The sequence below is a fragment of the Schistocerca serialis genome, chromosome 2, assembly GCF_023864345.2.
Source record: "Schistocerca serialis cubense isolate TAMUIC-IGC-003099 chromosome 2, iqSchSeri2.2, whole genome shotgun sequence".
Taxonomy (NCBI): domain Eukaryota; kingdom Metazoa; phylum Arthropoda; class Insecta; order Orthoptera; family Acrididae; genus Schistocerca; species Schistocerca serialis.
This window is the reverse complement of record NC_064639.1, coordinates 90,537,265-90,552,879: the sequence shown is the minus strand read 5'-3', so window position 1 is coordinate 90,552,879 and position 15,615 is coordinate 90,537,265. Positions and strand designations below refer to the sequence as shown.

General features: G+C 42.1%; 1 protein-coding gene across 1 annotated transcript in view; it reads left to right on the top strand.

Moving 5' to 3' along the window:
- LOC126456772 (transcription initiation factor TFIID subunit 9-like) overlaps window positions 1–15,615 on the top strand; it is a 103,624-nt gene that overhangs the window by 53,615 nt on the left and 34,394 nt on the right. The window contains exons 2-3 of the mRNA XM_050092541.1: window positions 12,125–12,261; window positions 12,338–12,469. Of these exons, the coding sequence (XP_049948498.1) occupies window positions 12,125–12,261; window positions 12,338–12,469 (269 nt within the window). The remainder of the gene's footprint in view (window positions 1–12,124; window positions 12,262–12,337; window positions 12,470–15,615) is intronic.

Sequence of the window (15,615 nt, the reverse complement as noted above, 5' to 3'; positions counted from 1 at the left end):
ATCATGAGCTGTTAGAGTTTGTGGAACAACTACCTCGCCCATTCCTCTTATTGGGGGACTTTAATGCCCATAATCCTCTGTGGGGTAGTGACACTATGTCTCGGAGAGGCCAAGTACTAGAACACTTGCTTTCGAAATAGGACGTATGCCTACTGAACACTGGAGCTGCTGCACATTTCAGTGCAGCCCACAGAAAAAGCTTAACTGTTGATCTCACAGTCCGCAGCCCGACTATGCTACCTCTGATTCAGTGGCGCATACATGGCAATCTTTGGGACAGTGACCATTTTCCTATTGTTCTCTCCCTCTCCACTCACAGACATCTGGAATGTGCTCCATGTTGGTCGCTCTGAAAGCTGACTGGTGGCTTTCTCCTCTACAGCCACTTTTACAGCCAGTTGTGCAACAGATGTTGACAAAATGGCATAGGATATCATTGATATTATTATTCATGCAGCAGCAGCAATGATATGCTACTCCTCCTGCTCATCTTGAAGACTGTGGTGGTTTGAAGATACAGCCACAGCTATTAGGGATTACCACAGGTTGTTTCAACAGCACAAGTGCCATCCCTCTGTGGATAATTTAATAGCATTCAAGAGGCTCTGGGCGAAAGCGTGGTTTTTGATAAAGGGAAGGAAGCAGGATTGTTGGGAGCAATAGGTATCATCTATGCAATTATCCTGAACATGGGCAAATCTCCTTGCATTTGTGGCCATCCACCACCATTTGCGGTTCCTGTCATTCTTGTCAGTGGTAACATTTCCACTGATCTCATGATACTTGCTGGATGTTTTGTGGCACACTTCATGGAAGCATCCACTTGCAGTAATTACCTTCCTCGTTTCCTGACCCAGAAACACCTTACTGAGTGCCGCCTGTTATCCTTCCTTGCTCGCAGCTGTCTTTCGTACAGTGTCCCATTTAATGGCTGGGAGCTCAGAGCACTTTGGCAGGGTGTTGAGATACAGCCTCTGGACCCAACAAACACCACAACCATAAATGCAGACATCTTTGTGCTGACTGCATGAACATATCCTCAGGCTTTTTAATTGTATTTGGCAGAAAGGAGAATTCCCTTCCCAAAGGCTGGAAGATGTTTTAACTAACTACCAGCCAGTCTTTCTGATGAATGGGCTGTGTAAGTTATTTGAACAAATGGTCAACTTTGTTGGTGCCTTTTGAAGCATATGCACATACTGTGATTCCAAAGTGGCTGTCAGGCTTTCCAGTCCACTGCAGATTATCTAATGTGTTTGGAATCTGCAGTTTGCAATGCTCTCACCCACAGCCAATATCTGACTGATTGCCGTGTTCTTTGACCTACAAAAGCCATACGATACCACCTGGTGATGTCATATTTTGTCTACAGTGTGTGAGTGTAGTTTCCAGGGCAGTTTACCAATTTCATCAAGAATTTCCTATCTCTCCGACTTTTTCAAGTCTGGATAGGTTCGACTCTCAGTAACCAATATGTAAAGGAAACTGGAGTCCCTCAGGGATAGGTTCTGAGTGTAATGCTGTTCACTATCTCCATCATAAATTCAGTGAGCCCCACAGAGTCTATATCACTGTATGTGGATGATCTTTGCCTGTACTATGCCTCTGCATCACTGTGCACTGCTGATCGCCAACTTCAGGGGACTTTGCGGCAAATTCATGACTGGGCCCTGAAATACGGCTATCAATTTTCTTTTGCAAAATGAGTTGTGCATTTTTGCTGACTCCGGACTGTGCACCCGCACCCAGAAATTTATCTGGGTGACCATTTAGCTGAAGTCGAAACTTTTCAATTCTTAGGAATTTTATTTGGCAACAAGCTAACTTGGTGGCCACATGTCAGCCAGCTCAAAACAACTTGCATGAAGAATCTAAATGCTCACCATTTTTGTAGTAATTCCTCGTGGTATGCAGACCATATAGTTCTTCAGAGATTTTACAAAGCACTGATTTTATCCCGCTTGGACTATGGATGTGTTGCCTATGGGTCAGCAGCACAGTCTGTACTAAGCTGGATGGACCCTGTTCACCACACTGGTGTGTGTTTAGCAATGGGGCCTCCCCTATGAGCCTGTTGACAGCCTCCTGGAGGAAGCTAGTGTCCCACCGTTGCGGGTTAGACAACAACAGCTGCTTGCAAATTATGCAGTCACAATCTGTCAGATGCCTACTCATCCATGTTACTCAGCTCTGTTCAACAATCAACAGTTCAGACTGTTTGCGCATTGCCCAGAACTGGATAGACCATATGGGAACCAATTCGGTACTTTGCTGAAGGACTTCCAACAGCCTCTTTTAGTCTGTGTTCCTAGAATTCCCTCTCAACACTCCCCTTTCCTGTGATATGAATGAACCTCTTTGTGGCCTCACAAAGAATGCTGATCCTACTCGTCTCCAACATCTGTTTCATTCAATCCTCCATGATTATTCTAATTCGGTGTGCATCTACACGGACAGATCAAAAGTCAAGTGCTTGCGGTGTATACACTAATGCACTACAGTGTTGTTTGCCATATCTCAGGCTTTGCGGTAAATGAAATCCCTGGCCACAACGAACTTTACGCCGGTCTGTAACAATTCCATGAGATGCTTAAAAGGTGTAGCCCTGGCTTTTGGTCACCAACATCGAGGACCTTCTGGCTGACCTTAACAGCTGTGGAAAGACAGTGACCTTCATCTAGACACCAAGCAACATAGGCATTCCAGGAAATGAACTCGCCGACTGTATGGCTAAAGGTGCAACTACAGGAGATCAACCTGACATTGTAATACTGGCACAATATTTTGAGGCTCTGGGAACTGGAATGACAGACTATTGTGACACAAAACAAGTTGAGAGTGACTGAGGGTCCACTAAGGCGTCGCATACATCTTTCCAGTCCTCTCGGGAAGGAGCCAATGTGTTGTGCATTGAGAGGATCATTCTCACTGCAGCTGTGGTAGTCTACTGACAATGTGCATGTTCTTGTTGAGTGCACACTGCTGGCCGATGTGTGACACGCTGTCATTTTGCCTACCTCACTACCTCAGATGCTTGCAAATAATGAGACAGCCACTATCAAAGTGTTGCATTTCCTGAGGGAGAGCAGATTTTGCACTAAACTGTAATACTCCTCCACTTTCACTGTTAGAAATGGTTGGGGGTGAGGGGGAGGGGGAGTGTCCCCCTGCAGTGGGTACCCTCCACATGACCACAGGGTACTTTCTTTCCCTCTCACCTTGTTGTGTCTTTAGACCCTGTTGCCCGGTGTCTCCCATGCCCAGCCACCCATCTTATGTCCTCTTTCTCGATGGCTCCCTTGACCACCAATATGGGGCATGGCCCTTTTTCTTTGTTACCTCCTGGAGTTCGCTTTCAGTTACTGCTCAGGCAGCTTAACTTCACACTACCTGCCACGTTCTTGATGGGTGTGAAGCCCTCACTGCTTTGGCTTCATGCAGTGGCCCATGTTCATCTTGGACTTCATTTGCTTCCCAAGGAAACTACTCCGGATTCGATCGATCACTGTAAATTGGTAGGATTATCTTCAGTTCTCCTGTAGGTGTCGTCTTTTACATGTTCTACCTTTGTGGTGAATTGCACTGTTGGTGTTGTTAGCGTTGGTGTGAAATGCAGCCCCTATCCAAATGGGATAAGCTGGGATTGTCAGTTATTTTCTCTGTAAAGGTGATAACAGTTCTCTCAGGCTCTTTTGTGGTGGTTTGGCTGCAAGGCATTCACATTCAGAAGTTTGTGTGCAGGTGGTCGATTGCCATGCCCTGTTGGACCTTGAGACAAGCTAACTGCATCTATCCACTCCCCTGAGTCGGAGGAGGACGTCAAGGCCAGCTGTAAGTGGAGTGAGAAGAGTTCTCGTGATGTCTCGTTGAGTGTACTGGATCCTCTACCTAACAAGGATGATGGTAGCTTTTTTGATGATCCAGTTGGCTGCTGCAGTTCTGATATGGTGAACGACCTTCACAAAATATGGTATGATTTGGTCCTCTCGCCATCTCAGTACAAAGACAAGTGAGACCGAAAAACGCTTCTTGCTGTTCCAAAGCTTTTCAAGCTTGTTGGTTTTGCTGTGCATCTCCTGCATGTAGAGGTACTTAATGTGGATTTTAAATTTTACCAGCGTATGGAAGTATTGAATATTTCTCACTTATTCAGCCATGTGGCCTTGCCCAAAAGGCAAGCCAACTTCTTACCATCTTCAGGTATTTCTGAAGTCTGTGATCTCTGATGGATGCTGACTCTGTATAGTCTTTACCCCTCCTCCCAAAGTTTCTGTCTCAATGCCTCTGCGAGGTCTGTGCCCGGTGGTGGGGAAGTGTGGCACGTGCAACGTGCAGATCTTGGTCGCCGTGGTGACAATGCGTCTTCTTCAGATGTCCTGACAGGAGCAGATTTCTTTGTAGACTGTCAGTGTGATTTGATCATACTCAAGGCTGGATCCCAGGCCTTGCTTAACTGAAAACTGCTGTCCTTATTTATTAGGCTCGTTATGCAACCAGATCTCCACTGCCTATTTGAGAATACAATTCCAGAAGATATTTTATTTCTTCAACACCTTTATGCCGTCGTAGTTCATGTCATGTCCGTGGGAGATGAAATGCTCTGCCAAGGCAGACCATGTTGGCTGTGTGTGTGACATGTTCAGTGCATTTCTCCAGCACACCTTCCCAGATAAGAAGACCGTGCAGAAACTTCATCCACGAGCAGTTGCTCCTCCTAGACTGTACAGACTACCTTAAGTCCACAAGGAACAAATGCCTGTCTGCTCGACTGTGAGCAACACTGGAGCACCAACATATGAATTAGCAAAATAACTGATGTCATACTCAGCCCCTTTGTGGGCAAATGTTAACACCACATAAGAAATTCGGTGCATTTTTTCCAGCAGATCTAGAACTTCCAACTGAACCAAGAAGACCTCATGGTGAACTCTGTCATGGTATCCCTCTTTACTAGCATACCTCTGACTCTGTAAGCCTCATAACAGAGAAGTTCAGACCAGTGCTACTATAACTGTTCGAATTGTTACTTATGTCAATGTATTTTTCTATTCAATGGGAACTACTATGATCAAACAGGTGGAGTAGTGGCTGGCTGTCCATTATGGCCAGTAGTGGGCAATATGTGTATGGAGACTTTTGAGGAAGAAGCCCTGGTGTCTGCAGTTCACGTGCCCTCTTGCTTTTTTCGATATGTAGATGATACATTCATAATCCGGCCGCATGGACGAGGTTGCCTACAAGTCTTTCTGCATAAGAATATCAAGTTCATGATTGAGGTAGGAGAAAACAACCATCTTCCATATCTGGATGTGCTCGTCAAGTGAAGACCAGATGGCACACTAGGACACAGTGTCTACCATGCCTCCAACTGTCATGCTCTTTCATAGTGAGAATGTGTCCTAAGCAAAAGCACAGAGCAAGCAAAATCTTTGACCATGACAGCTTAGCAACTGAATTGCAGTGCATAAAGGCAATGTTCTGCACAAACAGTTACAACTACTGCCAGATAAAATGCCCCTAAGACCGAAGAAGCTGAGACCGCAGCCTACACTGAGGATGAAGACAAACCAGCTGTGATGGCGATTATACCATACGTCAGGAACAAATTGGCAAAGATTGGCAGAATACTCTGATAACACAATGTCAGGTGTGTGTTTCACCCACCATCCAAGACAAAAACATAATTCGGATCAGTCATGGACAACTTAGAACTCTGGAAACAAGGAGTTTAGCACATTCCTTGCCAGTGCGGGAAAATGTATGGAGGCCAGACCATCGGAATGGTATAGGAGAGATGTACTGAGCATAAATGCCACATAGACAATGCACAGCCAACATAATCAGCTGTGGCAGAGCATTGCATCTCCCATAGACATGACATGAACCACAATGGCATGAAGGTGTTTCAGCAATCAAATATCTTCTGGGATTGTATTCTTGAATAGGCAGTGGAGATCTGACTGCATGATGAGCTAATAAATAAGGACAGCAGCTTTCAGTTAAACAAGGCCTGGTATCAAGCCTTGAGTGTGATCAGATCACATCGGCAGTCTGCGCAGAAATCTGCTCCTGTCAGGACATCTGAAGAAGAATATGCTTTGTCACCACAGTGCCTGAGATCTGCACATGGCCATGACCATGAGAGGATTGTAGTTCAACATTTGTCACAGGGCACTGTGCTTTCCCCATCACTAGCCACAGACCGTGGAGGTGCCGAGACAAAGGCTGCAGGAGGGAGGTAAAGCCTGTATAGAGGCGGCATCCATCAGAAATCGAACTCCAGGAATGCCTGAAGATGGCAAGAAGTCATCTTGCTGAAATATTGTGCCTTTTGTATTTCGCCACTCGCCTGAGAAATATTCAAGATTTCCGTACGCCGGGAAAACCTATAATCACATATCAGTATCGGTACTGTTGAATAACAACTGAAATCGTTAAAATTGAGCAAAGCTTCAAGCCCCGATGCAATCCCTGTCAGATTCTGTACTGAATTTGCAGCTGAATTACCCCGTCTCCTAATTATAATTTATTGTTAATTCCTCGAGTAAGAAACCATGTCCAGTAAGTAGAAAAAAATCACATGTCACACCTCTGCGTTGCAAGGGTAATAAAAGTTATCCACAAAGCTACCATCCAACATCCTTGATATTGATTTCTTGTAGAGTCTTAAAACATATTATGAGCTCGAACATAATGGCCTTCTTCCATGCCAACCAGCATGGATTCTGTAAACATCACTAATGTGAAACACAACTCATGCTTTTCTTATGTGACATACAGAAAGCTTTGGATCAACGCAGTCAGGTAGACACAGTATTTCTTAATTTTTGGTAAGCATTTGACTCGGAAACAGAGCTACGCTTATTGTAAAATGTATGATCATATGGTGTATCAAGTGAAATTTGTGACTGGATTTAGGTCCTTTTGGTAAGGAAGACAAAGCATGTTATCTTGAATGGAGGGTCATTGTCAGATGTAGAAGTAACTTTGAGTGTGCCCCCAGGAAAGTGTGTTGGGATTCTTGCTGTTCATGTTGTCTGTTAATGAAGTTGCAGACAATATTAATGAAATGAAATATCGTGTGGCTAGGGGCGCCCATGGTACAAGTCTTTTGAGTTGACGCCACTTCGGCGACTTGCGCGTCGATGGGGGATGAGACAACAGAACACCCAGTCCCTGAGTTGGGAAAATCTCCAAGCCAACCGGGAATCAAACACGGGCCCCTTTGCACAGCATTCCATCACGCTGTCTGGGCAGACGGCAATATTAATAGTAACCTCCGACATTTTGCAGATGATGCAGTTATTTATATTGAAGTACTGTCTGAAAGAAGCTGCATAAATATTCAGTCAGATCTTGATAAGATTTCAAAGTGGTGCAAAATAAATAAATAAAAATAAAATAAAAAGATTGGCAACTTGCTTTAAATGTTCAGAAATGTAAAATTGTGTTCTTAACAAAATGGAAAAGTGTAGTGTGCTATGACTGTAATATTAATGATTCACATTGGAATGAGCCAACTCATACCAATACGTGAATGTAACATTTTGTAGGGATATGAAATTGAATGACCACTTAGGCCCAGTCACAGGTAAAGGAGGTGGTAGATTTTGATTTATTGTTAGAATATTGGTGAAGTGCAGTTAGTTTACAAAAGAGATTGCTTATAATCACTCATGCTACCCATTCTAGAATATTGTTAAAGTGTGTGGGACTGGTGTCAAATAGGGCTAACAGTAGATTTGGAGTGTATACAGAAAAGGGCAGCACAAGTGGTCACAGGTTTGTTTGACTTGTGGGAGACTGTCACAGAGATGCTGAAGAAACTGAACTGGCAAGACTCCTGAATATAGGCATCAACAATCCCAAGAAAGACTGTTAGCAAAATTTCAAGAGCTGGCTTTAAATGGTGACTCGAGGAATATACTATAACCCCCTACATATTGCTCACATAGGGATCATGGTGACAAGGTTAGAATACTTACAGAGAGGCAGTAACACAGTCATTCCCATGCTCCATACATGAATGGAATGGAAAGAAACCCTAATAACTCATGCAATGAGATGTACCCTGTGCCATGCACTTTACTGTTGTTTGCAGAGTGTAGATGTAGATGAAGTTCAGAGAGAAGAAAAAAAATTTGGAAATTTCATGACATTGTACTTCAGTCAAAGACCTCTAAAGACTTGAGGGAGCCTTTAAATGGCTCAGTAGTGTCTTAGAAAGATATTATGAGATCAATATCAACAAAAGTAACATGTGGCTAATGGAATCTAAAAGAATTAAATTATATGATACTGGGCAAATTAGATTAGTGAGCAAGACACTAAAAGGAAGTCACGAGTTCTGCTGTTTGCTTAGTAAAATAGCTGATGCTGTTCAAAATAAAATGGATATATAATGCATACTGGCAATAGCAAAAAATGAATAACTGAAAAAGGGAAATTTGTTAACGTCAAATATAAATGTTAGAATGCTTAGTTAAAGGTCCAGAGTGTAGCCTTGAACAGAAGTGAAATGGGAAATATAAATATTTCATATAAGAAGATAATAGAAAATTTTGAAATGTGATGGTGCTGCAGAAGAATGCTGAAGGTTGGATCAAATAACTTATGAGTAGGTACTAAAGGAAATGGACCAAAAAAAGTTATTGCACAACCTCACCAAAAGGAGGAGTTGGTTGATAGCACATTTCATAATGCATCAAGGAATTGTCAGTACGGTAATGGAATTAAGTGTGAGGGTTAAAAATGATAGAGAGAGACCAAGGGCCAAATACAGTGAGCAGTTTCAAGCATTAGTTATATGCGATGAAGTTACTTACACAGGATAGACTAGTGTAAAGAATGGGTGAGTTTCTGACGAACTGGTAGGATTCTCCTTGATGAACAGTTGCTTAATGATTTTGAATTTTATTTCTGTTACATATTATTTCAGCACAGCAAAAGGCTTGTTCTATGCCATAGTACTTATTCTTTGCTCACCCAACTTAGTTATGTTATTACAATGGGCTATACATAATGATCTCAGCAACAGTCAACTCCAAGGAGCCACACGGAGGGTGTAGTCTTGGGTCCTGGATCGTGAACCTTATTTCTCCCCTGACAAAGCACGGATCACACACTTCGTTTTCACACCACAATCCACTTGGACCTGGAAATAATCACAATTGTACTGTGGGTGGCAGGTATACGATCCGGTGGCACTGTCAGCATTGCAACCGCTGGAGGCAGTACATCATTGTGGGGTGAAGCTTCCCATCAGGGCTTTCTGAAAGTGCCCAGTAAACAGTCTCCTTGTGGTTTTGGCATCACCAGTTACTGCTTTGTAACCATGCCAATTTCCATATTCTCTCAGGAGTCCCAGCCCCCTGATGCTTGACAAAGAGCAGGATTCCAAATTGAGATTTGACTGGAAATCCTCCATAGAGATATTTCTCTCCCGTCACTCGACTATATCCATTGAATCATTTCATGCATTGGTGTGTCCCTAGCCTGCATGTTTGGCTAGATCTATCCCATGACCTTAAACTTTGATCCCTTGCAGTGTCCATTGATTAATCAAAGCTAATCATGGGGATACATGTGAAAAAGGAGGACAGTGCCACAATCACAACTGTGGGAAGAGACCAAATTCAATTCCTTAATTGTAATGTATGTTGCATTTAATAGTTACAAAGTGACAGAAACAGTTACTAAGCACTAAAATTGGAATGTAAGAGCACACTAGTGTTCAATATCAAGTTTACATGTTATCAGCCATCAACTAAAATATAAGTATGAAATTGCAAGGCCCTGCAAGTTAAGAATAGAGAGAAAGAGAGTTAGGGTGTTAAAGAGGTGCTAGTAGTGTGGAACAACAGAGGAACACGATGGTGCCTTAGCTATGCTGTAGGCCATAGCATCTCACTGTGTTATGCTGAGTGGCCAGCAGTTGTCCACGAGGTCCTCTGTGGAAGACATGTATGCTAAGTGTTGGCTACTCCAGGAAACCGACAAAAGTGAGGCTGGTTGACCTGCTAGGCCTTATGTAAAAATGCAGTTCCAGCAAGAAAACTGCAGACTATCACGATAGGCACTATTTTCTGTTGACTCCCGAAATGACCATTCCTAAAAAAGCTATGTCTGTATTACCAGTGATTTCTGAGGAAACTCTCGAGATCTATTAGGCTACCATTACCTCATTACATGGCTGGTCCTAATCACCAACTACCGTCCAGGAATGTATCCCTGTACTCCTAACATCCTTCTTCAAACAGAGGAGCTTCTCTAACGGTCACTGCTGTCTTGGTAATCAGCAATAATTACAGTTTTAAATGCATTGCCTTAAACGACCCGGACCTAAAATTTCTCTTTTATGTAAGGAACAATGTTAATTAATTTCTATCTCACTCTCATTTGAAGACACACAGAAAAGTGGGAGGCAGGCTTTTGTTAAATATTAATTTACAGCTTAAATGCCTAATGAAGTAAATGTACTATCATACTGTCTTGTTTTATTGAGAAGAAAGACTGTGTCCAATGTCTGGTACACAGCGACTCAACGAGTAATCTGCAGGCCATTAGGCAATGCTACCCGGTACTGTTCACTATCCTTGATCTTCCATATGATCTAATAACACTGGCCATTCAGTTGTCTTCCACTGGTTCCTGAGTCATATCTGAACCCTCGAGTATGAGGATCAGATTGTTGATTGCCTAACCAGCAAACTAAGCTCACTACCGGCTCTTGTAATAGGAATATCCAGCCCTTACTTACGAACCCACCTCTGACAGGCAGTCTATTGCAGCACAAACAGGGAATGGTGGGTGACACTTCTAATGAACTATGTATTATCAAGGAAACCACTGATATGGAGTATTCCACCTTCTGTTCCACGATTTTTTGTCAACTCTGTATTGGACATGCTCATCTGACCCTGGGCTTCGTACTGCCTAATGAGTACAAACCCCTTGCCCCCTGCCTCTCTTCACAGTAGCTTTGATGCCTTTATTATGTCTGAGATGCCAGGCTCTCTGGTCTTTTATATTGTTTTATCACAATCTATGCCTTTTCATCTTTACTATGTTTTTACTTGTGTTGACTTCCACTCCATCAGTCTAGAGGAGCATTGTTTATTACATCACTGTTTCATCCCTGCATCATGTCAGATGGGGATGGGGATCAGGTGTCGGGGGCACTCAGTCATCATGCATGAGCCCTGAGGGTCCCCCATTTGCTCCCAAGGCGACTCAGCCCTACGTTCACATTATGTCTTGTTAATGCCAAACATCGTAATTGGCGCAGATACCAACACTACATTGCTTGGCGATACAACCAGATGGCCTTTATCACAGATGACATTACCCTTTTAAGGCTTATTTTATGACTGAAGGTCTGATGACAGTCTATTTTTCTCCTTTAATTTCAATATGTACAACCACTTGCTCTCAGGCAGGGGTACTTGCCACCTGTTTCCCTCAAGCCCGCACCCTTAAATTTCAATTTGGCTAGTAACCACCACTCGATAATATGACGAAAGTTAAAAAGTCCTCGTCTGACACACTTATTAATCTGTCAGTAAGTTTGTTACACCCATAGAAGTTGGTCTAGAGATATTATATTCTCAACTCATGTGTATTGTGAAGAAGTATTCTTGTGATAATAATCCTCCAGAATATGCATACTACCTGTCACTAAGAAATTCTACTGATTTAGGTCTGATATGAGATTGAACTGGGTTTCTAATAACATTATGCAACAACAAATATCTAGCAACTTCAGAATATTTAATGTGTGTCTGTTTATATAACCATTAAGTAAAATTAATTTTATATTGTTGTACATTTCAAATTTAACTATACTTAACAAATGAGTGAAATAGGAGAACTTTTTTTCTTGCAAAGATCAAGTTCCAGTACAAGAGTCTGTGGACAGCTACAGTGTTCACAGAAAATCTCTGTGTCTCTCATGTAATCTGAGTTTGGAATGAATTTCATTGCTTTTGACTCCTGTACCTATATTCTTTCCTATTGTAGTCCAGCAGACATGGCCCACCCACCCCTCTTCCTGTTTTAAGTATTTTGAGGATGTCTGAGTAATATAGGATAACTGAATAATGATGTTTATTCTCTTTGTTTATAGGTTACGTCACAACTGTTCTGGAGGACGCACGAGTGCTTGCAAACCATGCAAAAAAGAAGGCAATTGATCTGGATGATCTGAAACTGGCTGTCCAGATGACAACAGATAGGATATTTACCAACCCTCCACCTCGAGAAGTATGTTATTTGGTTTCTCCTTTTCTTGTAGTTGGATGTGATAAAATGATTTAGTATTGGATTTTAAATTTTGCAGATTCTTTTGGACGTTGCTAGGACGAAGAACAGTACACCCTTGCCACTAGTGAAACCTCATTGTGGGCTAAGGTTACCACCTGACCGGTACTGTCTTTCATCTTGCAATTACCGACTCAAGAGTATGAAAAAGGTAAGTCCACTTGAGTTTATAATTAAATTCTGATTCATTATTTTGTGCTGGGAACTCTGTTATTATGCATTCCATTTTTTATTTAGGGTGGATTAGTTTTCTGTCAGTTTTTACGCTATTATTTTTTTCCTGATATCCTTCTGTCCAAATGCAGTTCTTGCACAATCACATGTCCATAATGGAATTGCTATAAGAGAAAGTTATAAGAGAAAAAAAGACTGTAATAGAGAACTAATGTAAATGTACATCTCAGTGCAGTAATATTTTGTTATATATGGAATGGGAGGGAACAGTTGGCCAAGCCATTGTTCTGGTAGTCAGCTTGTGTGATAACAAGTGGACATTTTTGGAGACACTAGTGAAGGAGGACAATCTGGAGAAGGAGCAGTAGTGTGATGGGATAGCTTTCACAGTAAGACAAGGGCTTTTTGTCCAGACGAGTTTATTTTACAACTACCACCCACTTGTTCAACTATGTCTGTTTAAGTGTTTAAATATGAACATCTGAATGACAAGAGTGTAACTCTCGAAAGTGCGTAGCTGTTTCGCAACATTACTTTTGACAATATCAGTAACATATCTCTTCAAATGCATTCATCTTTCTTTCCATATTATGAGTGGAGGTAGTATGGGTCAAAGGAAGAAAAAGAGTCCAATAAAAATGGTCTGTAAAATGCATATGTTAAGAGCTATAATCTGGGCTGTGCCAAGTAATGACCACAGTCTACTGTAACTGCGAGCTCTGCGTACACTTCAGCTTCAGAAACCACTGTGAAATATTGTGTGTGACAGGGAGCATGGATATTGGCTTCACTGCCTGGATCACACGTACAGTTCGTTTCTCTAAAACAAAATGAAAAGCTCAACCTTGTGGTGTGCTACATGCCTTTGAGATGGATGACTGTTGCGGCAAAGGAGTCATTAAAGGGCAATGTCCGGGAAACCTGCTGCATCTCAGTTATATCGGGCTTACTCAGCAAGCAGAGAGCTCTGTCTGAGTTGACATGTGTATCCCTAGCTGCTCTTGGGACACCCATTAATACGTGTTCGGGTGGCCTTTGGGTAGTAGCAACATCCAAATCAATAAGGGAGCTCAGCCCTCCTGAACACTTTCAATCTTAGATGCAAGTAGATAACAGCACCAGAACACCAGTCAGTTGCTGCATGTCAAGCAACACTGCTGCAGGATAAAAAATATCATAGTGAGCACCCAGTCATTCCGGAGCTCCACCTAAACTTTAGTAGTGATGTGACTTGTAGGGGCATAGTAGACCTAGCCACTAGTGAAGGAAGAATAGGAGGCTAATTTAGTCACAAATGTATTTACAGTTGTGAAAAAAGTCTATGGAAGACAGCTGCATTTATTTTGACTTTTCATGCTTTTGTTCTCCCCAATTCATCATGGCATGGTCTATCTGCTTAAAACTCTGGTCCTACACATGAAATCTTTTAAGACATGTGAATGGCAGAATTTCGACACACTGCATTAATGTGCAAGGGCCAGGCAACTTGAAAAAGTTTGGAAAAGATGTCATGAAACTCGCATATCATTGGGTGTTAATTGTGGTGAGAGCCATCAGTACTGGAGTCGAGATTGTCCCGTTTATTTGCGAGAGAAGAAGATTCAGGAAATCAAAATTACTGGCGAAGTACCATACAGTGAAGCAAAAAAGATACGTAGGCCACAACAGCAACCTACTTCTGCATTGTCACTTGCACACACTGTGAAGATCATGTAACAAAATGCTAGCATGTCAGTGTAGAAGAGAGACGAATAATGAAACAAAAATATATATACCTATTTGTGGAGGTTCAGTGACTACGTAGCAAGTTACTGTCTCCAAGCTGATAGCAGAGCACACACAAATAGTGCATAGCAAATCACACCAACATAAAGAACAAACAAAAGCAAACTACAGGTGTCTGTGCAGTAATTAAATCTCCACACTAATAACATTTTTTTTAAGTCATCAGTCTTGTGACTGATTTGATGCAGCTTCCTGTGTCAACCTTTTCATGTCAGAATAGCAGTTACAACCTACATCCGCAATTATTTGCTGAATGTATTCCAATCTCTGTCTTCCTCTACAATTTTTACAGTCTACAGCTTCCTCTAATAACATGGCAGTCATTTCCTGATGTGAAAAGGTGTCCTACCATCCTGTCCCTTCTTCCTGTCAGTGTTTTCCATATATTTCTTTCCTTGCCGATTCTGTGTAAACCACCTCATTTCTTACCTTATCAGTCCACATAATTTTCAACATTCTTCTTTAGTAGCCCCACCTCTCAAATACTTCAATTCTCTTCTGATCTGGTTTGCTCACAGTCCCTCTTTCACTACCGTACAATGTTGTGCTCCAGACATACATTCTCAGAAATTTCTTCCTCTAATTAAGGCCTATGTTTGATACCAGTGAACATCTCTTGGCCAAGTGCTATCTTTCTTCTAGTGCTAGTCTGCTTTTTATGTCATTTTTGCTCCATCCATCATCTGTTATTTTGCTGCCTAGGTAGCAGAATTCCTTAAGTATGTATCCTTGATGATCTCCAATTCTGATGTATGTTTTTGCTGTTCTCATTTCTGCTACTTCTCATTATTTTCACTTTCTTTGATTTGCACTCAGTCCATATTCTGTACTATACTGTTCATTCAGTGAAAGAGATCCTGTAATTATTCTTTAGTTTCACTGAGGATAGCAGTGTCATATGTGAATCTTATCGTTGATATTCTTTCACCATGGATTTTAATCCCACTCTTGAACCTTGCTTTTATATCTGTCATTGCTGTGTCAATACTAGAGAAAGAAAGTTGCTACTCACCATATAGTGGAGATGCTGAGTCGCGATAGGCACAACAAAAAGATTCACACATTATAGCTTTCGGCCATTAAGGCCTTTGTCTGCAATAGACTCACACACACACACACACACACACACACACACACACACACACACACACACACACACACACACTCAAACACAACTTGCACACACGTCTGCAGTCGCAGACAACTGAAATCACACTGTGAGCAGCAGCACCAGTGCATGATGGGAGTGGTGGTTGGGTGCGCGTAAGGAGGAGGCTGGGGTGGGGACGGGGAGGGATAGTATAGTGGCGGTGGTGGACAATGAAGTGCTGCAGTTTA